The sequence below is a fragment of the Ambystoma mexicanum genome, chromosome 6q (assembly GCF_040938575.1).
Source record: "Ambystoma mexicanum isolate Mex_15411 chromosome 6q, UKY_AmexF1_1, whole genome shotgun sequence".
In the NCBI taxonomy this organism is placed as follows: domain Eukaryota; kingdom Metazoa; phylum Chordata; class Amphibia; order Caudata; family Ambystomatidae; genus Ambystoma; species Ambystoma mexicanum.
This window is the reverse complement of record NC_090937.1, coordinates 42,470,499-42,496,057: the sequence shown is the minus strand read 5'-3', so window position 1 is coordinate 42,496,057 and position 25,559 is coordinate 42,470,499. Positions and strand designations below refer to the sequence as shown.

At 42.5% G+C, this 25,559-nt stretch overlaps 1 protein-coding gene across 2 annotated transcripts in view; it reads left to right on the top strand.

The window, feature by feature from the left end:
• Positions 1 to 25,559, top strand: part of KLHL8 (kelch like family member 8) — a 789,397-nt gene that overhangs the window by 208,143 nt on the left and 555,695 nt on the right. For both annotated transcript variants that reach the window (XM_069630444.1, XM_069630445.1), the window contains one exon: positions 19,004 to 19,314. In XM_069630444.1, coding sequence (XP_069486545.1) covers positions 19,063 to 19,314 — 252 coding nt within the window. In that variant the 5' untranslated portion in view covers positions 19,004 to 19,062. The remainder of the gene's footprint in view (positions 1 to 19,003; positions 19,315 to 25,559) is intronic.

Sequence of the window (25,559 nt, the reverse complement as noted above, 5' to 3'; positions counted from 1 at the left end):
TAGTTTACACGCCAGAGACTTCTTTATTTCTTTTTCATAAGATTTAATACACAACATAAATTGTGACCAACTTAAAACAAATTTTCAGGACACTCCTCAATTTACTCATGATACATTAATGCTCACCCAAGACAAATACCTTGGATCACGATACAAAACATACACATACACTTCAATCTGTGATGGATAACATGGGAACAAATGTACAAATACATTAGGGTGTGCTTAGTTACACAATTCTTAAGTGTATAAGTTAGACACTTGGACAGGAAGTCAAAGTCAACACGACTGTGCTCCTGCCATTTCTAGCTATGTTATTTAGCTGCTGTTGTGTAGAGCTTCATCAGGACGAGAACAAATTGTGGTTAGAGGGTCCTGTTGGCTCGTGTTACACAAGCAGGAATCACAGCATTGATTGTGGGCACAGTGACTGTTAAATAGTCAGAGAAAAGTAACTGGCAATCATGTACTGAAGCGTTACTACGTGGATCATCTCCTAGTGGTTAGAGGTCAGAAACAAATCCTAGATGTCGTCTATGCGAGACGGATACGGCAACAATCGGGTGGTATACATCTCACCTCAGATTGATCTAGTTGCGCGTCTCGGATCAATTTGCCCCATGCCACATTCTGTATATTGTACAATGAATCGTGCCATTCTGCACTTGACATTCATGTTACTTATCCGTGCTTTCAAACTTCATCCAAAGCATTCTGGGGAACTGATGTTGAAAACATGTATTTGGCATCCCAGATTTGCTGTGAGAATGTCATCACTGGTACATTGGTCTGGGGGCTCTTATTGCCTGCTTTACATAATAACATTGTGGCTAAATCCTCAGGGCACAGCAATGAAACCAGTCTCCCACTTGCACAATGTACCAAAATATCAGTAGAACTACAAAATCTTGGAAATTATGGAATATCATGTTTTGCATTGCCAGCTGTTAAACAATGTAGATGCTAGAAAATTATGCCTGGTCACTTCTGTGACAGTCACAAAAAGATACTGGAAAAGAAAATTGTTTCTAAAGGTTAAACAAAAATATTGTAAGGCTTAACACAGTAGCTCCCAAGTTGGTATTCCCTTTGTGTGAATCTTTTGTCTGGTTTTCTCACTTGGGTTCTATTGAGGGATTGTACTCAATCTCCTGAATGTGTGTTTCACTGATTTGTTGTTACTTTGCACTTGGTTGCTTTCACTTTGCTTCTTCTGAGCTGCCTCTCATTAGTGGACCCACTTGACCACCTGGGCCCCACTTCACACTGGATAACCTCATCGATTCATCCCCAAATGTCATCTGTTACCTTGTTCAAGCCTCCTGTTATCAGGGCTTTGCGATGCTCTGTCCCTTCAGTCTCTGCATCTTGCTGTCCTGCTTCCTCGTTTTACTATAATCTGCTTTCAGCCACATGCTCCTCTCATGGACCCGCTCACCATTTAGGTCTCTTTCAGGTTTGGCAACTTTTTGTTCTGTCCTTGGTAATCGGCATTTAATGGCTGGATTTCTTGGAATTTGCATGTCTCAAATATCTTGTTGACTACCAGTCCCATCTGCAACTAGCCCAGATCCCTAGCATGATCCGGTATGGTGAACCCTACATCCCTCAAAGGGCACATTCAAGTGGAATGAGCATCTCACTGTTTGATGCTACACTGCCAATTTCGGAACTTGCATGCATTTCTCCATGGCCACAAAGTCTCTGGGATTTTCGGATTCTTCATTTTAGGCCCCTGGCCATGACTGATGCTTGACTTAATCACTCTATCTCAACTGGCCTAACAAGTAATTTTGCACTTTGCATGTGATCTCATTTGATACTTCAACCTTGAGTTATGATCTGATATTGCATTTATAACGCGCCTATACACAAGTGTTTCAAGGCACGACGAGGCAAGGTAGGGGGACCAGAGGGAAGACCGAGACAAAGATCCTACTAGGCCGGGTGCATGGGAAGGGGAAAAGGGGAAAGTGTAGGGGAGAATGGGGAGGGGTTAGTGCAGTACATGGGATAATAGAATAAAAAATAGTAAGTAAAAGTACGGCCAGCTGGTGGCAAGTGCAGACATCCGGCGTCAAGTGCTGGTAGGACTGTAGCAATACAGAAACAGTCCCCAAGTGCGGGGGTTGCCAGGAAGGCAGTGCAGGTGTGCGACTGGCGGGGGAGGGGACCTGGGCCAGAGATCAGAGGGTGGCCAGGTAACCAGTGCAGTTTCAGCTAGGAATTCAGCAGGGGAGAGGAGGAGAAAAAGCAGAAGCTAAGAGAAAGGTTTTGAGGTGCTTCCGGAACCAAAGATGATTCTCCTCAAGTTTCAGTGAGGCAGGGTGGCTGTTCCAGAGGGAGGCCCCAGCTGAAGAAAGAGATCTACCACCAACTCGTTGCTTGGAGAAGACTGACCCTGAGGGAGTTGGAAGTGGATGAGCGAAGAGCTCGAGAAGGAAGACATTTAGGAAGAGAGAGTTGAAGGTATTGAGGCCCCAGGCCCCAGAAGGCCGTGTGGACAATGCAAAGGGTTTTGAACTTAATCCTCACAGCCACTGGGAGCCAGTACAGAGATTTCAGTCCTGGAGAGATGCGATCCCTGGGCTTGAGGCCAAGGACAAATCTCGCAGTCCTGTTCTGGATGAGTTGCAGATGGCAGAGAGTAGAAGCAGGTACATTTAGAAAGAGGCTGTTGCAGTAGTCCAGTGTAGAGAGAACCGAAGCTCTGGAGACAGTGAGTTTCTGGGGGAAGGAGAGGAAAGGAAGAATACCTCTGAGGAGGTGCAGCTTGTAGTGTGACTTCTTAGAGATGTCGGCGATGTGGGGAGAGAAGGAGTGTGGAGTCGAAGAGAGGCTTTTTTAGCCTCACAGGTGGGAGCAGGAAATGGGCCAAGAGAGGCCGGCCAGAAAGTGACAGTAAAGGAGGGAGTGTGTGTGCTGATGAGGAGAATCTCGCTCTTACTGGCATTAAGGCAGAGCTCATTGGCGGCACACCCTCCTGGATGGCGGACAGACGGTCAGAGATGAGCGAGGGAGAAGAGGTGGTTGAGGGTAGCCTGAAAATGAGCGGAGTGTCATCCGGATAGCACTGGAAGTTGGGGCAGAGCGCAGCAATGCGGTGGGCAAGAAGTGCCAGGTATTGGTTGAACAGCCAGGGATGAAGGTGCTAATTATGCCAACCTCATTAAACCTACTGAGAGCCAGTGATAAGTGAGCCAAAACTGTGGACCAGCTCTGGGCCCCCTGCCACCTCTCCTTGAATAGGTGGGGGCGGGCATGGGAGGGGAGTGCCTAATGCCTGACCGCCGGCCTCCCTCCCTCACAAGATGGCAGCGTGACTACCAGGACAGAGCAACTAGACAGAATGACAGTGTTAAAGGACCGGCAGAGCTGCAACAGGATACAGAGCGAGTATGGAGATCTGGGTTACAACTTCCCGGGCCTCCGATCTGGTCACACCTAAGTAACTGCCACCATTTGGCTCCAGAGGATAAGACTGGAGCCCACACATGGCCTTTTAATGCAGGGATCTTGAAACAGCCCATCATGAGAGGAGAATTAGGGGAGCAATTTAACACGTTCTTCAGTGAAAACCATCCACAAGATACTGCTGAGGCTAATTATTTGGATACCTTTTTAAAGTGGTTATTCCTGATTCTGTAATTTCCAGGATGAGATGTAGCAATAACATTCACAAAGTGATGGAGGAAGCATTTATTGAACATTCATATGGCGTCTATACACGTGTTTCAAGGCGCCACAAGACAAAAAAAGAGGTGGGGGTAGGGAAGAAAGTAAATGGTCCTGCTAGGCCTTGTGACATCCAGACCATGTAAGTGCAGTGACGAGAAGTACAGGGACGAGGGGGCAGAAGGGCTAGGGTAGGGGCAAGGGGGGGAGGGGAGAAGTGCAGGAGGGATGGGCCCCCAGGGGCAGGGCAAGTGCTAAAAGGAGCTCAAGATGGCACCTAGTGCAAAGACTGGGGAACTAGGTTTAGTCTAGTCAGGGACTGGTGCCCAAGTGCAAGTTCTGGTTAAGGGGTACTGGGGAAGACTGGACAAGGAGGGCCGGGCCACTGTAAGGCACATAGGGGACCAGGCGCCAGTCACTTTGGCAGTGGGACATTAGCAAGGGAGGGGGAGAGGGAAAGAGGAGGAGAAAAGAAAGGTCTTGACAAATGTCCGGAACTTAAGGAGATCTGGCTCAAGTCGAAGGGGGCAGGAAGACTGTTTCAGAAGGAGGATCCTGCTGAAGAAAGTGATCTATCCCCACTCTCTGTTTGGAGAAATGTCTGATCTGCAGAGATTTGGAGCTTGAGGACTGAAGGACTCTAGCTGGGAGATATTTAGGGAGAAATGTTGGATGTAGCAGGGTCCCAGGCCCTAGAATGCGCTGTGAATGGTGCAGAGAGTCTTGCATTTAATCCTTGCAGCCACTGGGAGCCAGTGGAGAGATTCTAGTGCTGGAGAGATGCAGTTCCTGGGCTAGAGGCCAAGGATAAGTCTTGCAGCCCTATTCTGGAAGAGGGCGCAGGGAGGAAAGAGGCAGATTGAGGAAGAGGCTGTTGCAGTAGTTCAGCCTATTGAGCACCAGAGCTCTGGAGACATTGAGTTTCTGGGGAAAGGTGAGGAATGGGAGAATGCCTCTGAGGAGTTGGAGCTCAATGTTAGACATCTTGGCAAGGTCTGTGATGTGAGGGGAGAAGGGGAGAGAGAGGAGTTGAAGATGACCCCAAGGTTTTTTGCCTCACAAGAGAGTGAGGGGAGGGGGCCCAAGGAGGGCGGCCAGAGAGTGGAAGGGAGCAGGTGTCCCAGTGCAGAGGATCTCTGCCTTACTGGCATTAAGGCAGAGATCGTTAGCAGATCACCATGCCTGGATAGTAGTCATGCAGTCGGGTATGAGAGAGGGAGAGGAGGAGGTACAGGAGGGAAGCTTAAAGGAGAGCTGTGTCATCAGCAGAATACTAGAATTGAGGAGAGAAGGTGGAGATCAAGTGAGCCAGAGAGGCAAAGTAGATCTTGAAGAGCCACAGTGATGGGATAGAGCTCTGAGGGACACTGCAGGTAGAGTGTGAGGTGGCCGAGAGGAAAGTCAGTTTGAAAGCAAGGAGGTCCGCCAAGCCAGTGTCCGGTCCGTGATGCCAAGGGTATGTCAAAAGCAGAGGAAAGATCGAGAAGCATCAGAACCGAGGGAGAGTTAGAATCCAGATTTGAGAGCAGGTCTTAACGGTTGTTGAGCAGTTTCCGTGCCTCTGGATGCTCTGAATCCAGACTGGTGGCTGTGGAGACACCCAGCAGATTCGCTGTGGTGGGTCAGTTAGGGGGATCACCAACTTATCCAGGAGTAGGCCCAGGAAAGGCGTGATGGAGATGGGGCGATAGCCAGGCAGGAAGGGTCCACAGACTGCTTTTTTAGGAGAGTGTGCAGAAGGGGGTGCTTGAGTGATTGTGGGAAAGAGCCAATGACAAAGGAATGGTTACAGAAGTCAGCCAAGGCGGGTGCGAGAGGAGATGGTGTCCTTGATAGTTCTGGACGAGCAGGGCAGCACCTGTTTGAAGGAGACTTTCATAGAGCGGACTACTCTAGGGACCTCGTCCGATGCAATGGGAGAGGAGGAGGAGAGAATGGACAGGGGGAAGAGGGGTGGGGGCTAAGGGAGGCATGAGCAGAGGTGGGGGTCGGGCGAAGAGAAGAGGAGTGAGTACAGGATGTCCAGATTTTTGATGGAGAAGTGGAAGGACAGTGATGTGCAGAGGCCATTGGAGGGAAGTAGGGGCAGGGGGAGAGGAGACTGCAGAAGGATTGGCAAATTCCTTGCATATTTTGAAAATGTCATCCGTGTTATTGGTGGCCCCAGAAATGCAGGCTTGGACATGAGCCCTCTTCTTAGAGTGGATGGAGGGACGAGATTGACTGCGAAAGTGAAGGCACTAGAAAACTTGCCTGGAAAGTCCCACCTGCTACAACTTGGACAAGTTGAGTGCAGTAAGGGGGTCAATTAAATGTTAATGGTAAGAAGGCAGATTACACTTGCTCGAAACAAAATGAAAATTCTACTACCCTCTAACAAAGCCAGTAAAATCTTAGCAACCATATTAATACCGAAAGACATCAGGACATTTTAGAAATCCCACCAACTGCGAAACAGTTCACGGCAAAATCAAGGCTTTCAGATCATTCTATGAAACCATTCACAGCTGAACCTACTACACCATGCAGATTGCATGAATGAATCTCAGCTTGATTCCATAACTACGGAGCAGTCGTTTAAACTAGAAGCACTCATTTGCGACAAGGAACTGGGTAACGTTATTAAGACACTTCCGGCACATAAGGCTCCAGACAGGAATGGCTTCACAGTGGATTTCTATAAAGCTTACCGAATCCTATTGACCTTGTTACTGATCAAACCGTTTCAGCTTATTTATTGAAATATGCTCGATCACAACAATGATGGAGGGGAATCAAAAATAATCCTACTGCCAAAATGGGAAAGACTATAAGGATTGTGGTTCCTATCACCCAATACCACTAGTTAACTTGGACGCAAACATTTACACCAATGTTTTAGCGAATAGGCTTGAGTGATTTATGCCACTCCTGTTGGATGCAGACCATGCTGGTTTATTTAGGGAATGCCAGGCGTTCAACAATATGCGAAGAGTTGTACACTTAATTGAACTACACTAGTTAAGAAGACTCAAGCAAAAGCTTCAAGTTCCTCCACGCAGGAACACCTTCCACAATCGAATTCACAATCTTTAAACGTTTTGGCTAATGTTTCTAGTTCTAAGATGCAGGACTGCTCCTTACAAACTGACTCACATTCTTTAATACTATCCTCATTAAGGCATGTTCTTCAAAATGGCTCTATTTCTATTTATAACTTGAACTCAATATTCTGAGTCGGGTCTCAGGAGGCTCCAGCCCAAGTCAATCCAATCCTTCAAGTGTTCCGAGTTTGCGCGGTACCCGGAGGAAAACCTGCAATATATCTTGGAGGTGATGGAGCGTTACACGACACTCACCGGCATAGCGGTTAACCCCAAAATATTGTGCATGTTTCCCTTAGGAAGATGCAAAGGATTCCCACAGGAAAACTTACCAGTCTTGCAGATAGCCTGGGAGACTAGAACGTTTAGATACCTGGGGATCAACATATATCGCACGATAGGAGACGATCACAAATATAATACGGAAAAAGCAGTAGAAAACATTGAAAACAGCATGGGGTTTTGGACGAAGCTTCCCCTAGCCATGGTCTTGCCCAGGCTACTACACTTTTTCATAAACATCCCACACATGTTGTCCTGACGCTTTTTTATTAAACTTCAGAGTTTATGCAGAGATTTTATTTGGCACAACACCAGAAACAGAATTGCCCTATGGAAATTGCAGAACACGTATGATGGAGGGGGCATAAACTTGCCGAACTTTGAGGTATACCATTTGAATCTGTGTGGGCATGCATGGTGGGGGGGATTCACCAAACCACGCAACTTGAAACGTGTGCGAACTCAATGACCTGGCCTACATTCTGGCTAAAAGTAGAATTGCTATGTGTTGGAAAACATGCCACAGACCCAGAACAGAGGTATGGTGGCATGATCTCTTGAAATGGGCTGGTGCCGAAACAGTGCTATGGTATGAAGCAGCCAGCAGAGGGGAGGAAAACTAAGTGGGACCACTGATAGCATGGAGACAACTGGTGGCCACTTTGTCGGGTTCCACCCAAACCAGCCCAAGCGAACACGATGCGTCCGAGAGCAGTGAAGGGGAAGAGCCCCCAGAGACATGACATGACATTTGGAGGAGTAGTGGAAAAAGCTAGAATGAAGAGGGGATGACAGTAATAAAGATATGTAAATGTATGCTGAGAAGCGTGAAACCAAAACTGTCGGGTGTGTTTGATACTTATTTGTTGTAAAAACCAATAATTTTTTTTAAAAAGTATTCCGAGTTTGACAGACAAAGTAACTCAGTATTAGAGAACTCTTCCAAGGATGTTGAACACAGTTTGAAAACTCCCCCTATTTCTAACAATATTATTGGATGGTAGGCTGTCGTGATACCTTGGAAAGACTCGTATGAATCGGTTACAAATTCTGGAGGTTATTCGTCCAGTCCCTGCCTTACGTAATTTGCTATCGAAAGACTTCGATTGGATTTCATTGCCACGGGAGACTAATTACAGAATGTTAAGTTATTGTTTTCACAGGTCTGATCTTTTTGATCTAGCATATGAATTGCATCAGTTTGAAACCGAATCTGATGCTCTGGAATTTTTACTTTGCAGGAACCGGAAATAGAGAGAGAGAACGATCACAAGAAATCAGGCATCGGTGCTGACCAAGGACCGAATTCTAACATTGCAAATTTCTTATCTATGGCAGGATCTATTAAAGACTGGTCCTTGGTGGAGACTCTTATAAAAACTATTACATCCATGTAATCGGATTCCAAATCAACATAGCCTAACTTGCGCTCTAAGCTTTCCTTTTTTTCCTGGAACTCATGTGGTCACAAGCACTTGGTTGGTTATTTTGCTTGTCTTCCTTTCTCTGCCAGACCAGATGTAGTTTTTATCCAGGAGACCATGAAATTAACTGATTTCACACTTGCTGGTTATGAAATGTTTTGTGTAAATGCTACCCAGGGGTTTCTGGTCGCCCTTCAGCTGGCTTGGCAATTGGCGTTAACAATTCTTTATCATGTATTGCTGAACAAACCTTTTGTTCAGACTATCTGATAGTAATCTCATTGAAGTTTCATAATAATCCCCTGTGGTCTATTCTTTTGATAAACATCTATTGAAACTCCTCTAAAGTCTCACAAGATATGATATTTAATGAATTGGACTCCATATTGCAAAATGCTATCGATTCCCACTCTTCATGAGATATAATTGGGGGGGATTTCAATTCCTGTTGCAATTTTAATACCAGTTTTAGACCACGGTGCGTGCAATTTGTACACAGATATCATGTTTTATAGAGGATCTCGATGGGTTTCCTTCTTTTTCAATTGGGACTTAGTTTTTGTGCTTTTTTGAAAAGGATGGTGCTTCATATGCATGGAAAAGGGGTGGTTGCAGTTTGATGGATTTCTTTTGGGTCTCAAAATCTAGTCAGCATTTAGTCTCTAATATCATCATCCAACCGATGGATGGTAGTGACCATGCAGTTATACAACTGAATTTGACTCACACTGTTCCATTGTTACCATGGAATCCTCAACTAGGACTTGAGGACGGACAGAACGAATCTGTCTTTGTGCTGGAATCAATCCCTGTGTAGTAAACTTTCAAAAATGGTTTCCCAACGACTCGATCTTGAGCATATTATCAATCTAGAACTAACTTCTATGATCCATTATGAAGCTGTGACTACTAGACTTATTGCTAATATAATTAAGGGGATCCATTCGACGGAAATAAAAAATGTAGCATCACACCAACATTCGTATGATCTAAAGATCAAAATTTTGAAATGCTCGAAAAATAGGGAATTGAGAAAATTAACACAGCAGTCTAATTTGCCGTCTGTACATTTGGACAAAAAGAAGTCTATACTCCAGGTGTATAAGAATACACTCAAATGGCTCCGAATTGATGCCCATAATCAACGAAACATTAGAATGCTAAGATTTATTATGTGTCCAAATTCCAAAGATATCTGGAAGCTTCTGAAGCAATCTAAGCCTCAAAAGATTATGCGAGAATCTTGTATTTCTTGGCTGACCATATAAAAAACAAGTTTAACTTGCCATTAAAATTTAAGGATATATGCTATTCCATTCCAGTTGATGCCCGCTTACCATCATTGCAGTTTTCAATTCCAGGTATAGTATGGGTTATAGGAAAACTCGATCCATCGAGAGCTGCCGGTCCAGATGGCATTCACCTTTTGTGTTTTAAATCCGTCCCTGCTCTTTGGGCTGGCATACTAAAAATAAAATATGACCTCATCTTGGCAACCTTTACCATGCCAGAGTCTTGGGCGAACGCTATCATCGTACCCGTCTATAAAAAGGGCTGTCAGATGCGACCTGAGAATTATTGCCCAACAGCGTTAACTGACGCTGCTGCTAAGGTATTTTTGATTGTATTACTTTTTCAACTGGAAAAACATATCATTGGGCATGACATCTTTTCTAAATCTCAGCTTGGATTTCGAAAAAGGAATGGGTACTTCTCTCAATGCAACTGTCATTTCACATCTTTTAGCAAACACCAAAAATGCGGGCTTCTCTCCGGTCTATATGGCCTCCATAGATTTGACAGCGGCATTTGACACAGTTATCAGAAACACTTTATGGCGGAAATTGGCTGTTTTGGGTTTCCTAGAGAACTCATGCTATGGATCCTAAAACTTCATACGAGCACGTCCTATCGGATAATGATTACCAAAGAAGGGGCAACTACTGTTAACATTCCCACGTTTGTTGGTTTGAAACAGGGCTGCACATTAGCAGCGACCTTCTTTAACCTCTATATAAGTGATTTGGATATGCTATGGCCTGCTTCGGATTCTTATGCGGTTCGTTTGGGGACTATGCGGTTACATTGGCTCCCATTTGCCAATGATATCATCCTCTTCGATTTTACGCCATATGGTCTGCAAAATAAACTGCACGCTTTTGCAAATTTTGAGGACGCACATAATCTCAGCCCAAATGCAGAAAAAACTGTTTATTTTCACAGCTGGAAATAAATTGAAACCTTTTAGATGGAAAATAAATGAAATACCAATCAAACAGATTTCTCTTGGGTATACCTTGAGCAATTGCTCATCTTTCAAACATTAGTCAGATATTCTTAATGAAAAGGCTTGCCCGCTACTTTCGTAAATGAAGGTGATATTTAAATTCTGCAAATATTCTTTATTGCTTTTAATAGAATTTCTCACCACAAAAGTGGAACCAGTTATTTTGTTTTGCACAGACATGTGCTTATGTGATATTCATGTATGTCTGAACATGCTACAAGGACGGCTTCTGAAAACAGCAGTATGCTTGGCATTGTCTATCCCCAACACAGTAATTCGACATGAATTTGGGTTGATCTCTTTAGCCAGTCGTCACAAATGGAGATCTTTATGCATCAATGCAAAAATCTTAGAACCTGTAAAAAATTATTTTTGTACTGAACTGAAGTCCATGGTATCCAATAATTCATGTAAATCTCGTAGCTCCTACTCAAATCAGATGAATGCTTTACTGATAGACTTGGAGGTCTCGCATGCAGACTTATTACTTTGCTCTGCTTATGTTAAAAAGAGATTATATGAAAAAGATTGGATTTCTACTATCGAACTACCCGCACACTATAAAACATATACGGAGTACGCCAAATAACCAACGAACCGGTCCTCGCATGCTTCTTATATTTCATTTCTGAGCAATGTTGTGTGGGGTACTTAAGATTCAAATAGAATCAACTGCATACCTGTGAACGGGTTTCGAATTGGTATAATGTGACGGATGCCAGAATCCAGACTTAATGTAGATTTCCAAATTTCTAAACATCTAGTCTTAGAATGTATTCATTTTAAGGGACAACACGCTGAACTATTTAAGAAGTTTGTTAATCCTTTATTTGAAGATTGTTTGAAACATCTGTGGATTAGAATGATGATAGGCATCCATAAACCTTGAATTTATGCCTTCACTAATTTTCTTAGCTACTTGGAACTGCAATTTGATCTCTACAAACAATGATTTCTCCACTCGTAGACATGAGGATATAGACATGCCAACTGGTAGTTTTGAAAGATTTAAAGCATGAGGATATTGACATGCTAACGGGTAGTGTTGTAAAGATGTAATGCATGAGGATATATATAGGTGTCTGACAGCTGTTTATGAAAAAATGCAGTGTGTTTTATTTTAAGCACACCTTGCCTTTTGTGTATTGATTTGTGTAAATTTAACAAATCCGATTAGAGGGGTATTATCCTCAAACACTAATTGGGTAAATATTACTATGCAAAATAACTTAATGCACGTTTGCAAAAATTGAAAAACTAAATTTGAGATGTATTATCTGAGAAGACTACTGTTGCTAGCTATCGATGGATTATTTTCGATGATTATCTAGCTTCTTAGATCTTATTTTCTTATTTTTCTTTTTAAATTGATTGTTGTCCTGTCGTAAATATTATTCGATAGAAGTTGATTATTGGTCACATAGCTGTTATTTTATGATCAGGACTTGGCTGAACACACGGTTTTATCAACGACTAGCTATTTCCTTTTTAAATTATATACTTGTGTGTGTTTTGTATATTACGTGGAAATTAAATTTATACGAAAAGTCTTTTGTAAAGGTTTTAAAAACCACAAATAATAAAAAATAAAGACTCAAGCAGTCCTCTTGTCTTAGATGACGATAAAGCTTTTTATCGTGTAAACTTGTCTTTTCAATTCAACACATTAAGAGCTATATGCTTTGGTCACAATTTCCTGCTCATCCTACAGCCAGGCTTCTAATACATTTACACCTTTTATAACCTGTATACTTAAAAGGTAAAAAACAAGGTTTCCTCCTATTATCCTTATTGTTCGCATTCTATATAGAGCATCTTGCAAAAACAATGCAGTGAAGAGAATGATGTTTGCGGACTTGGAGCATAAAATCTGCCTCTTCTTCGATGGCGAATTGCTTACACTCGGGAACCATTTAGAGTACATGCCACCCTTAATAGTGGAATTGGAGCACTTTGGCAAGGGGTAGGATTTTAAAAGTAATATGCAGACATTCATAAGTGTTGCCAACAAACCAGTCACACCCTCAAAGATGTAACTCCTTTTTCACCAGGTAACTAAAAATATGAAATATTCAAAAATCCACATTATGCTGAAAACTAATAACATCTACACGGACCTGGCAAAATGGGGCAATCTTTCGATCGAGTGCCTAGGAAGGATAGAAACTGAAAATGTACAACTTGACAAAATTACTGACTTCCGACACTGCCAGTCAACATATCCCCAAGCAGTACTTTCTCCATCTTCTACAAAAACTATCTGCTGCCTTCATCTGGGCTGGAAGAGAACCTGTGTTGTGGCCTTGCTCCTACAGGCCCCTAAAAGTAAAGAGGAGGTGCTTGCTCCACTTAGTAAAACTACGAATCACTAGGGAAGGGTCCTCCACCCTCCACACTACATGTGCAGAGACTTCAGCATGGATGGACTCTGTAGTAATGGGTACCTCCTTGAAATAAGTTGCGTGTGCCCAAGTCTGATCACCCCACAAGCGCGCTTGTGCCAGTGCATCACAGATATGATGTTGCATATTTGGGCCCCACTACTAGACCATTGTGAACTTACTCGATTTCCTTACTCCCTCCCTCCACCCGACTCCTATGTTTTGGAACCTCAGTTTTACTCCACCAAGAGCATGGAAAAACCTTCTAAGATGGAGAAAACGGGGGAATTAACACAATGTGATATGTTTGGGGGGGGGCTAATAAAATTATTCACAGTCCAAGGAGCAATATGGATTGACTGAAAATGACAGCCTGCAATATTTCCATCTAAGACATTTGGTTCAATACACCAGAACTCATGGAAACTGCGTGCAGGCCACTTACACTGCTGGAGAAACTCGCAATCCTACATGAGTGTACCAAAAACCTTATTACTGAGTTAATTAAGTACTTTAGCTTTGTTAATGAAATTCTGGGGAGGAAACTCCCAACGTGTCCCACCCTGTTACTATTTGGTGTAATGAGCACAAACATATCTGTTGGTAAAGGAAAGGAAAATATTAGCTACCATATCTCCAGCTACCAAGGTGCAAATGGCCTCAGAATGGATGAAAGAGTCAGTACCTGTTCATCTGCACTGAATTTGATGTCTGAGGAGCAGGTACCATTTTCACTTGATGCAAATCACTGTGTTCCTTGAAATGTGGACCCATTTTGAAAATGGGATGTCAGTTGAATGCTTGATTGGCAAGAAGAATTGCTCGAACCAAGTGGTGTTAAGAGTGGACAAGATTTTTAGTTTTTTTTTTGTTAGTACCAACTCTGTTTTAACCATGCGCCTGGTGTCTATTACTGTTCAAAACTGAGTCGCAGATGTGTGGGGCAAAATGAGAGGCAATGACCCCCACCTCTCAAATCAACAGGGCACTGTTTGTCAATTATGTTTCAATGACCAAGGGTTCATAAATTCAGAAAGACTTACCTACTAAGGTTGGTGCAGTTTTTTAAGTGTAAGGCAAGCTTTTTTTACTGGTGTTAAGAGTGGCCCATCTCTCCGGGCTTCTTCCATTGTTAAAGGTTCTATGCCAGGGGTACTTGATGATTGAACACATTCGACTCCTACGTTTAGGCTTTGGTTCAGAAAACATTTTAAGACACAGAATAATTGGATAAACACTTTCAGTATGGATTTCAAATGCAAACCTTAAATATTTCCCTCTAGGACTTCCTTCCTCTACCAAGAGCGATCATTGTGAGGGAATAATCACTTGTCACCTTTTCGCTGATGGTGGAGACAAAAGGTGATTAATTAGTTTTCTTGCAAGTAATAACCAGATGGGTCACCCATAGTTGTATCCCCTTATATAGAGGTAGGTTTCCTTATATAGACATACCTACTCTCTATAAGGAGAACACTAACGCCACAATCAAAATCAATGGGGTAGGTGACCTTGCCCGATCAAACACTTATGGGCATGAATATCTCATCATTTCTTACGTGAACCTAATCGGGACAAAGAATCCTTTTTTCAATTTCTTTCTCCCCACACGGTACTTTATTTTGTATAGCAAACCAATCCAAATTTATTTAATGACAAAATGTAATAAACATTACACACAACATGAATTCATTGAATCAAGGAATTTGTTTAGTGCAGTAGTATGTCTTAAACCAGAGAACAGTGCATGTGCTTCATAGTGCATTATTTTCTTTTTATTCATGTTTTATTGGTTCAAACATTGTAAACCTTTAATATTATTTCATCCAATATTTAAAACATTCAGTTCATTCCTTAATCGTGCTACTCCACGCAGTTTCCCTTCTTTGAATCCTTAATCCAGATTACTTCTTCCAATAGTTTCATCCCAGCTATTGTTATGCCAAAATTCTCTGCTGACATTATTCCCTCCCACCACATCTCATTCGACATTGATTGATAACGCTGCACGTAAGTGCCGAGCAGTTTTCTTCGAGTCCTGTTCAATGCAGGACAGAATATCATTAGATGTTTTATACTCTCTAGATGCCGTTACTGTGACCAAGACAATAATGTAGAGTCTTTTTTTTTCTCAATCTGCATTCTCATAAGTCTAACCTCTGCCGTATGAAGCATGTTCAGCTTACTTCTTATAAGCAGATCCGATAGTATGCTGATGGGAATTTTGTTTGGTACTTCAAAGGTTCATTTAGCTTCTTACATTCCCAAATGATAATGCCTAGCTTGCATCCATTTTCTTTTTTTTTCTTTCCTCTAGGGAATACTGCCAATCATTTCCTTGCAATTTCTTTTTCACTTTTAGAGGATCAGTCTTTAACATTTCCTCTAATATAATTACTTTCCAGGAATTCACTGCATCTCTTTTTACAGTGGTGTAGATATTTATCGTTGTTCACCTGTGGATTATTGACGATGTTATATGGTATTGGTGGTAGATCCATTATATGCTTCTGGTACAGGGATATAGTTTTCCACATCACTGTTGACGTCGGAAACTGTAATCTTAATTCAACTCTAATCATATACCTTGGTAATGAATTAGGGAGCCTCAAAACCATTTGCCAAAAAAAACCTTTGCAGATTTCCTCCATAATTTCTGCTCCATAAGTAAGGACTGCCACCAAATTTTTCTTATAGAAAGTCAATATGGGGATCATAGAGTAAGTACCATACCGGTTGTAGACGGCTCTGGCTTGAATTGTCAGCTTAGTGAGTTTCTCCTTAATAAGCTGGTAATGGCCCGACTCATTTATATTCTTGTTAATTTGAACTCCTAGGTATAGTATAGTATTCACAATTTCCAGCTTTTGCTTATCCAGAAACCATGCATGGGGCTCTCCCTTCCTCTTATGACCACGGGCTGTCTTCATGATCAGGATTTTGGATTGTTTAACATTTCCCTTCATTTGATTTGCTTCTAGGAAGCCCTGGAAGGTGTTTAGACGTCTTTGCAGACCGATAGGCGTCTGGTCAATAAAGACCAGATCGTCCGCGTATAATATCCAGGGAATGGGGTCTTCATTTATTTTCAGGGGGAATGCTTGTATTTTATTTTGTAACTCTCTCATATCTATCATGTAGAGGACAGACAAAGGGTGCCAGGACACAGCCTTGCTTTATACCGCGGTATGTATTTATCTTGGCTGATAGCAGATCTTGTCATTAAACGGATCCGGATTGAAGTGTCTGTGTATAAGGCTTGCATTGTCTCAATAAGATCCTTCGGGCAACCCCATGCTTCTAGCTTTTTCCATAATTTACCACGGCATACCACGTCAAAAGCCTGCTCCAGGTCGATAAACCCGAGATAGATTTGGGTCTTGGTGTCTACAACGCTCTGCTTTAGCAGGCTTAATATAAAGATATTCAGCGCAGTTCCTACTACTAGCAAAAAAGCTGTTTGCCGTGGATCCAGGATACCTGCCATATGCTCCCACCTCTTTAGGTCCCTCAAAAGTAACATGGCAAATAATTTGCCTATTGAGTCTAGGAGGGCAATAGGGCGGTAGTTGTGAGGGTCCCCGATCACCCTTTTTGTAAATTGGGATAATTATACCTTCTTTCCATGATAGCGGAAATGTTTTAGTTCGTACAATTTAGGAAAATAACAGGAAAATCATTTCACCCCATTTTTCATTGTTTTTATTTCCATATTAGAAATGCCATCTGGTACGGCTGCTCTTGAAGTGCTGAGTTTTTGAATGAGCAGCTCCATGTCTAATTGATCACATTTTATGCTCCAGGGTTCCATGTCTATTCTCACCTTATCAATGTCAGAGCCCGGTTTTCCTTTCTTTTTAAATACTTCTGCATAATATTCAATCCAGGTGGCTTCTGATACCTGATTTACTGAAAACGCTGCTTGAAAATCATCACCTCCATTATTTCCCGTAAGCTTCGAGCATTATCGCCACTAGCATTTCCTCCGCATCCGCTTGAACTCTTTCCACCTTGGTGGCTTTCATCCAATTTTTATACGCTTGCTTGCACTTTCTGATTTTATTATTTTTTTTTCCCTTTCCAAGTCTCGCTATCTTCTTTCTAAAGGCATCTGATCTCTGATCTATATTGTTTCCTTCTGACTACTTACCTGTTGGTCATATGCATGGTTTTCTTTCCACCTTCCCCTGGTTAAATGGCTTTTTCCCCCATTTCATAATCCTTCAACAGCCATTGGTACTCCACTGCCTGGGGATTTTCCTTTACATGGGCTGCATATTGCTTAGTCACAACTGGTATTTCCTTGTGTTTTATTCTCACTCTATTTAATCCCCCTGCAAATTCTACTCGTCCCATCCTTCTTTTATCTTCATTAAACAAGTGTATAGACATTTCTATTTTCAGGAGGTCGTGGTCGCTTGCTGATTGTTTTACTACTGCAAAACTTTCAGTCCAGCCCAGCATTTTAGTGCATTCTAAACGCATACAAATAGCAATTTGACTTCTCAAAGAAGGGACATAGTTTTTTTTTATTCTGGAGGAAGGCAGTTCTGCAGATATTGAAAACTTGCGCAAACGTGTTTGCACCTTCTGAGATTCAGCTGTAGAGGAAGCTTTTTTGTGGTGGAGGCTTTTCCTCTCTGGCGTCTTAAACACATCAGTTTCTTCAAGTAGGTTTTCTACCCAACACATTCTAATACCAGTTTTTTCTCTTCTTGAGGACAAGCTTTGTGTCAAACCATTTATTTTTTGCATAGGTTTTCTTTGCTTGCAGATAGTGGGAACCAAGAGGTCAAGGCTTCTACTGATCGTAAATTAGGGAGTTCCAATTCTGTATGCACTGGCGATGGATGTGCTCTTGCTTCCACAAAGAAGGCTAATAACTCTGGTTTCACAGGTCTTGTCTATAGGAATTTGTTCTGAACTGTTCACTGTCATATTTGTCAGAAAATTAACTGCTGAAATAGTTAACTTGAACAGTCATTTTTCTGTAACTTTACATCCTGGTACTAGGTCTAGAGTCAACAACCTCAATTTCATTTTTCCACTTTTTCCTTTGCTCTGCTGGACACAGTACAACCATGCTTGTTTTTTTTCTCTCCACAAGACAGTTCTTGAAACTGGGCAGACTTCTTTGGGACTGTGGTGATTGAGTGAGCTATAAAGGGAACCTGTCTAGTATATTGTAGTGCCCGTTATCTGGATCCAAAAGGAGACCATTTAAAATGAGTGAGACTCCTTTTCGGTTGGATAAATGTTGGATACCAGAAGTGATGTCAGTTATTTGAGCTAGCACTGTGTACTTAAGTTTTCAGGAAATTTGACCGTCCCTTTGCCTCATTTGTGAATTTCAACCAACCCTAGAGTAATACATTGCTTATCCAAATCTCCATGCAGGGTTTTCAGATAAGCCAACAAATCATAGCTGCTGTAGGGTTTATCTGGATTTTCATCTTTGCCTTCCTTCTGGTGTGTGGAGATCCCACCTACTACCAGCACCACCACCACCACCATGAAGAGTCCCTGTAACCACAAAATGCTTGAATGAAGGTGACCATCTACAAAACCCACCACACCTTGTTTGGAAGATCTCTGAAATAGTCTTGTATATTGTTTCTTAGGTGATTTGTGTAACTTTTAATATGTGGTCAAATCACAGAACAACTTAATTGACCAACGTGATGTTTAGTGCCAGCAGTTTGGTGTTTAGAAGCAGCCTCTCTTTATTGCTGCACTGATGTGTAACAAATGCATTGTACTTTCCAAGTTTGTGTTTCTTCTACCCAAAGAAGAGCATTCTAGTTCATTTTGGTAGATCTTGTATTTACTTCAGGTGGAAGTCTAATTATTCCTTTATCTTTTTATACACAGGAACATACACTGACATGCTAGACCATTAATACATTAGTTGATGGTGAGAATGCCCCCCCATGTTTGACTTCGTGCTTGGAAGTATTTCTCAAGGGGGAATAATTCCAATGGCTTCACAATCCTTGGCCCCAGAAAAACCAAAGGCACAGCCTACTAAAGGGAAAAGACATTTCCAGCAAGACAAGTCTTTAAGCAGTGATGGCGAAGCAGATGGGCCCTTCATCTTTGAGGCGAATGAAGCATGGAAAGACTTTCACAATTCGCTTCTACACTTCTATGAAGCTGGAGAGCTTTCAGATGTCACACTGAAGGTAGGCTAGAGTCTGCTTCCCAGAACCAGTTTTATTTTGTTTTGTTGGTGCAAATGTATAAGTAATATGTTATGGGTTGTACCCACTTGTCCTGCATGCCAGTGATCTCTGCCACTGCTCGGGGCTTCCAGCTTTTGAGTGATTGTGATAACAATCAATGGAGGACAATAAATGTCCTTGGTGTGTTAGCATGCGTCAAATAACAGCAAATTTTACTTCTATATGCTTGACAGTCGAGTTGGCTAGATACGAATCCAGTGAAATTACTTGATGGGTATAAAAGTTCCATTAAACCATACAATGACGAGATACAGAAATGACTTTGCAAACAATAACAAATGATACATATTGCATACACTTAACGCATCTTGTGATATAAAATATAAACCATGATCATTAAATGCATCATTACCACATGTATGCAAATAAAAACATATAAATGCACAGGCACTAGCAGATGGGCCCAAGACAATTATAATAATCACTCCTACAATTAATTTCCTACTTTTTCACATTGTTTCAGATGCGATTATTTACTTGTAATCACTGCAACAAAAAAAATCTTTTAAAAACTGTGCAGAAAAAACGAACAAAGACCATTCTATTAGGGGTGTGGCCATGAATGAAAAACGTCGGTCTACACAGAGTGAATATTTGTGCTCGAAGTAGGGGAGTTAAAACGAGAGTAAGGGTTTCAGCATATGCAGGGCAGAAGAAAAGAAATGCAAGACATCTTTCTTTGGTGAATTACATATTAGACAATTATAATGTGAAGATGTTGTCCATGACCCCTTCACAGAAATTAAAACTTGCTCTAGTGATGTGATGCTCGGTCTTTATTAAGCTTACGCCATGACAAATGGGAATATATTGGTTTAGAGAATAGCGTGCAGTCTATTGTGCAGTTTCATATGTTCACACAATTCTCTGTCCATACTTATTCTCAACCGCCAACCATGCTTAAAAGTAACATTGCACAGTGATCCCAGTTGTATTATCAAAATAAGGGTAAGCATTGCCATTATACAGACCTTGTTTTATATGAGCTAATCAAGGTATTAACAAAAAATTACTTTCTCCACCCAAATTCTGAATCCATTTTTGCTTGGTTAAAACAGCCTTTTCATTTAAACCAGGCTGTTAAACATAGCCATACAAGGAAGGGCATATTTCATTTCCTAATTGACAGCAAAATTAGGTGCAGCCAAGGGGTTGGCATTTGATGCCTTTGAAAAATAATTACAGTACATGTAAAGGAGTACCACTACAATGGCCCCAAGTTCTGGCATCATAAATTGCAATTGCTTTTGGCTTAGCCTTGTATATTCTTAGCAAGATCGTAATTGGCTTATGCTCTCTATAGCCTGCAGCATCCTTGACGCTTATTTCTGTTCGTGAAGATTGACAGTAAGACCGGAGGGAAAGGGTGTGCCCAAATCCTAAGAATCGTCCACATTCATCTGCTTTTTTTATCAGACCAAAAGATGGTGATTTAGACTTTTTTGTGGTACGATCTAGGCCACATGCCATCACTGCCGTTCTAGTAGCATTAATACCCCGATCTAGTACATGCATAAACTCAGTGTATGTGTCAATAAGACACTGTAATGAAAGGGGCTTTCTTGACAGCAGAACAGTACTGGGGTGGGTTTATGCCCAAAATGGGGCACATCCACATTAAACCTAGTCAAACAATCTGTTACGGCATTAATGTACAATGCAAAGAGTAGGGGGCAAATATACAACTTTTCCTGATTCCAGCCTCTACCGGAAACCAAGGAGTGCAATGGCCATTGGTACCAAAACGTTATCCATGTGTATAAAGACCAATATATCAGAGCTACTGTGTAATGCATATCCATGAGACCCCTCCATGGCTTGTCGAAGGCAGTGCTCCGGTCCATGAATGCCAAATGTAGCTTTTTCCTTTTCATATTTAATGCATTGGATACAATGAAATATAAAATGTGCCTGCTCTCTCGTACTTGTACCTTCCCTGAAACACACCAGAGTGTCTGATGGAATTTTTTTCACCCCAAGCCCAATCTTGCGAATGTACCAGAACTACTTGACCAAATATTTTGAATTGCGAGTAGAACAGGTATATCAGCCCATGAGCTGCCCTAGACTTTTACCCTTCTTAAATCTCAAGTAAATAATGACATATTGACACAACTTTGGATATAGAGACTGATCAATCATAAGATTCAAATGTGGGCTAAAAATGGTTCCCAAAATTCATCTAAGTATCTATATAGATCTACATGATTTGAGTCTGATCCAGGGCTATTATCACTGTTGTCAAAATTCACTTTCTTCCCCAAAGTTGAGGTGTGGCTACATAGACTCTCCATGTGGGAAATGTACGAGACACAATATGGTCATACTTTACCCATGAGCATCCACCAAAGAGACATTTGGGAACCATTAAACTATTTGAGGAAACCGCTAACGGATTGGAAGCAGATCAATGGTGTGACAGAAAGCGTAAGGTTTGTAACCAATATCATCCAAGCAGAATGGCTTGTAAAAACAGCAGTGTGTATTCTTATATTAATTACCTGAGAACTGTCAGTTTGTTGGCAGAATTAATGTACTTGCATAATTGCCTGACGTTTAAGTGGAATTGATAAGACTGAATGTGGGAGATGCGGGGGAAAGAACTACAGAGAACTGACTTGATGTACTAACACGCTTAATGCACCATACTCTGCGAGTTGTATTAAGAAAAGCAATGTTTTAAAAAAGCTTTATTTGTAATTTTTAGTAATACATACCAAACAATTCCCAAGCCAATGTACTATTGCACTCATAAAATGTGTGACCGATTATTCAAACCATGTTTGCTCCTGCAGGGCCAGATAGAAGTTATCTTGTACACACAACAAAACGTAGAGTAAAGTAAGAGTCAAATTCTCTCGGGGACATCACCATTCTTGCGCTAGCTAGTTGACCTACGTTTCCTACCCAAATCCACCAATTCATTGGTCTCCACTTACGTTACCCCTTCTTTACAATAAAGACATTCTTCGATAATGGGTGTCTCTGTACACTTGAGGTTCATTTCTGACTGGTCCAACCTTCTGACTTATCTAAAAGGTGGAGCTCGCCAGGCCTGATGACCTAAAGCCATGGAACTTCTGGGAATCATTGAGTCGCAAGATGAGACTGATCTGAAAGGGGCTTGCAGAGCGGGAGTAACACTTCGACCCTCCCAGGGGAGAAGGCCAACAAAAACATCACAGCAGTAGCGTCCTGTTTAGATGCCACGGAACCAAGCAAGGACAGCTCATGGATCAGGGGAGGGAGGGAGGGATTTACGGGAAGGAGGGGTGGGGGAGGGACTGTGGAGGGGGGCACGACTTTGTGTCAATTTTACCTGTTTAAAAAGGCTAATAAAATTTATTTGAAAAAATGGGGGTCTGTGATACATTACTTCTGTCTCTTCTATAGTTCCAGAAGAGGTGACCTTATTTAAGTATAATGCAAATTTATTGCTCATCATGTCTGTTTTCTTTTGCATGGCCAACACACCTCAGATTTTCACACCCCATTGCGCCATAATAAGGGCACGTTCTTGTCTTCCCATTTGGGGCCATTTTGGGCCAAGATTAGCGCACTGCCTTAAGTAAATGTGTAGTCAACTCTGGTGCAGCCGCTTGCATAGTATAGTTTCCCCTCAGCTACGTCCCCAAGGACCACCATCTTAAAATCCATGGATTGGGTATACTCGTTCCTTTGTGTCCCAGTATTTCTTTCCAATACGTTTGAACCCTTGGGCATGAGCACCACATGTGGCCCAAATCTCCTATGGCCCCAAAATCTCTCCAGCCGTGAGGGGGAGAATTGAGATGTATCCTATTGATGGTCAAAGGTGTAATGTACCATTGATATATTTCATTTGTCCTTTTTTATGGATGTGGATTTGGAGGAGCCATGTCCCCTTTCCCATATGTTTGCCCAAGATTCTGCTGCAATATCTATCGAAAGTCCCTGTTACCATCTTTCCATGTATGTTAATTTGTCCTCTGGGATCACCCTATTCGTCAGTTTATATGATTTGGAGATACTTCCCATTATTGACCCATCTCATCGTTAATTATAAGCCTCCCGGGTTCCTTTTACCAGTCTGGATGACTGCTCTATGTGAAATCCAGTGTGGGAGCTGGACATATCTGAAATTTTCTTCTTCCACTTTATTGAACCTCCCCTTACATTCTACAAATATCAAAGTTCTTGCCTCTGCATATATGTCAGGTAAGGTGAGTGGTTGATTTCTTTACCTGTTTAAATCATTCTTCGCCATACCCAGGGTGTCTTCTGGATTATCACTTTTGAAGGGGGAGGGGTCCTAGCCCCAGCTAAATCTACTCTAACTTCAGCCCCTTAACCCAGTTTTGTGAATCGCATACTGCTGAGGGCAGTATACACCCACCCCCTTCAGTCATTTACCCTGTTGCCGACAAAGGGAATCTTAGATAGTGGAATGGACGTAGCCTGCTGTTTCACATCCTTCCATCCCTTACACCCATCCGTTTTGCTGCCTTTGTTTGGGACTCCTAAACCTCCAAGTAATGAGGATCCCGTTGGTATGGATCGCTATATCCTAGGTCGCTTTTTGTTCCATATGAAAGAGAGCTCACCCTGCTGATGTTTAATCCTTGTTAACGGGATGATTATAGGCAAGGCTCTAAATGTGTATAGCAATCTGGGTAGTTATTTTAACCGCTACAATCCGAGCAGACCATGGTAAATCTTGTAAGTCCCAACGCCTAATGTCTTTCATGGTAGTTTGCCATAATTCCGCAATATTGGCCCTGTAAATCCTACATTGTTCTGTGTTCATTTAAGGAGTTCATTAGAGTTGGTCTAGACTGGAAGAGATGGGAGGAGGACAGAGAAGATAGAGCTTCATTAGTCGTGAGAGAAGAGAAATCAGAGATGGGGTGGGGGAGAGAGGAAGAGCAAGTGTCGAAAGAGAGAAGGGCTAAAGTTGCGGAGATCTCATCGAGAAAAGGATGTGGGGGAGGGTGACTGAGTGGGGGGAGGGAGAGGAGGAGAAAGGTAGAAGGAGAGTAAAGCATGATCAGAGAGATAGTTGGGAAAAGTGGAGACGGGTTGAGGAGGAGTAGGTAGAATTAAAGATAAGATCAAGAGTGGAGCCAGAAGAGTGAGTAGGAGAAGGGAGAGGAGGTAGGAGTCAAGGGTGGAAAGAAGAGGGTGAAGGATGAGGGGGAGTGGGGAGGTGACGGTTGAAGTCGCCAAGTACAGTGAGGGGCGAGAGATAGATAAGAGAGGAGGTAGTAAAGGTCATTGTAAAAGGAGGAAAGAGGGTCAAGAGGTATGTAGATAATTAGAAGGGAAAAAGGGTGTGGGGGAGTAGGATTTCTAAAGGTATTCAAAGGAAGGGAAGGTTGGAAGAGGCAATGAGGAGGTAGAAGAAAGGTATTTAGGGTGGAATAGGAGACCAATGCCACCGCCACGACGAGAAGACATGAGAGAAGGAGGAGGTGGTGAGAGAAGCAGGAACAGTAGAGCTGTGAAGGGAGATCCAAATTTTGGTTATAGAGCCGAAATGAAGGTTGAGTCGGAAGAACATGTCCAAGACAGCTGCGGTCTTATTGCAGATGGATCTAGCATTCCAGAGAGCAATGTTGATGAGTCTGGAGGGTTGGATAATAGGGGGGTATGATATGGCATTTGTAACACGCCTATACACAAGTGTTTCAAGGCACGACGAGGCAGGCGGGGGAACACGGGGAGACAGACAACGATCCTACTAGGCCAGGTGTCATTCAGATCGCGCAAGTGCAAGGGTAGAGGGGAAAGGGAGACGTGCAAGGGGGAAAGTGCAGTACAGGGTTAATAGCATACAGGAAAAATAACAAGGGCCAGTTAGTGGCAAGTGCGAGTAAGTGCAGACAAGTGCTGGGAAGGGGGGCTGTAGGGATAAAGACAGTCCCGTAGTGCAGGGGGTGCCAGGGAGGCAGTGCAGGGGAGAGTGGTTGGGCCAAGGACCGAGAACGGTGAGTGGCCCAGTTGCAGATTCAGTGCGGTTTCAGTAACTTTAGCAGGGGAGAGGGGGAGAGAAAGTGGAGGCGAAGAGGAAGGTTTTGAGGCGCTTCCGGAACCAGAGATGGTTCTCCAAGTTTCAGGGAGGCAGGAAGGCTGTTCCAGAGGGAGGCCCCTGCAGAGGAGAGAGATCTGCCACCAACTTGTTGTTTGGAGAAGCGACTGACCCTGAG